Source organism: Hipposideros armiger, unplaced genomic scaffold, assembly GCF_001890085.2.
Source record: "Hipposideros armiger isolate ML-2016 unplaced genomic scaffold, ASM189008v1 scaffold_588, whole genome shotgun sequence".
Taxonomy (NCBI): Eukaryota; Metazoa; Chordata; class Mammalia; order Chiroptera; family Hipposideridae; genus Hipposideros; species Hipposideros armiger.
The window spans coordinates 1-907 of NW_017731938.1; the positions used below are offsets into that span (position 1 = coordinate 1).

Below are 907 nucleotides of genomic sequence, written 5' to 3' on the forward strand. Positions count from 1 at the left end.
TTGGAGTGAAGAAAAACAGAAATGATACCATATATGATGTGCCTGTCACAGAAATGATTGGCTCTACAAGGCCCAATTAAAATGACAGTGACCATGAGACTTTCACACTTCCTAGTCTTTCCATCAGAATAAGGATAAACCTAGAACTATGAAATGACCAACTGACCATCAGTGAACTGAATTGTCCCCACATCCAAGGATTTGTCTTCCTGTAGTGCTCTGCTGATCAACTTTTTGAGGTCTAAAGCTGTGAGATAGATTTCTGGTTGTTTGTCCTCCTCCATCATTCCATGAAGGACTCCTTCACTTTCAATTTTGTTGGAATCAAAAGACAGCAGGTCACTTGCAGTCCTTTCTGCTTTTGCACCGTCTCTCTTAAAGATGGCCATAAGTTGTATCTCTATGGAGCTTGAACTGTAGAAGCAAAGGACACATCACACCCAATGCCATTGTTACATGCCTTAGAAAGAGAGTCACTATGTTGCTACAAAGCTTCAGGACAGCTTCAACCTCTTTCCTGACGGGCTCTTTAAAAATATCCCACTTCAAAAGTAATTTCAATGTTTATCAGAAATTTGAAATGTGGGAAAAGATTGACATATATTTTTTGTTTTGAAATGTCAGGATGAGAGTTAAGTCCAGCTTGAAGAGTGACTACTAACTGAATCAAGTGACCATAGATTTTTTTTTTTTTACTTCAGGTCTTTTTGAAAAAGTGTTAATTGCCAACATTGCTGTTACTAACCAGTGTTTTTGGTGGCCTTATAAGTAAAGTCGTTCAGTGCCAGTCAGCAAGAACTATGAATTGTCCTTTTTCCTGCAAAGAACTTCCTTTAAAAAGGTCTATGAAATACAATGTAGGATATATCAGTGGTACAATAGTATGTACATGTTACAACCAATTCAA

General features: G+C 37.6%; 1 protein-coding gene across 1 annotated transcript in view; it reads right to left on the reverse strand.

Moving 5' to 3' along the window:
- Positions 1-131: 131 nt before the first annotated feature.
- LOC109371722 (interphotoreceptor matrix proteoglycan 1-like) overlaps positions 132-907 on the reverse strand; it is a 56,368-nt gene continuing 55,592 nt past the window's right edge. The window contains exon 11 of the mRNA XM_019624402.1: positions 132-414. Coding sequence (XP_019479947.1) covers positions 147-414 — 268 coding nt within the window. The 3' untranslated portion in view covers positions 132-146. The remainder of the gene's footprint in view (positions 415-907) is intronic.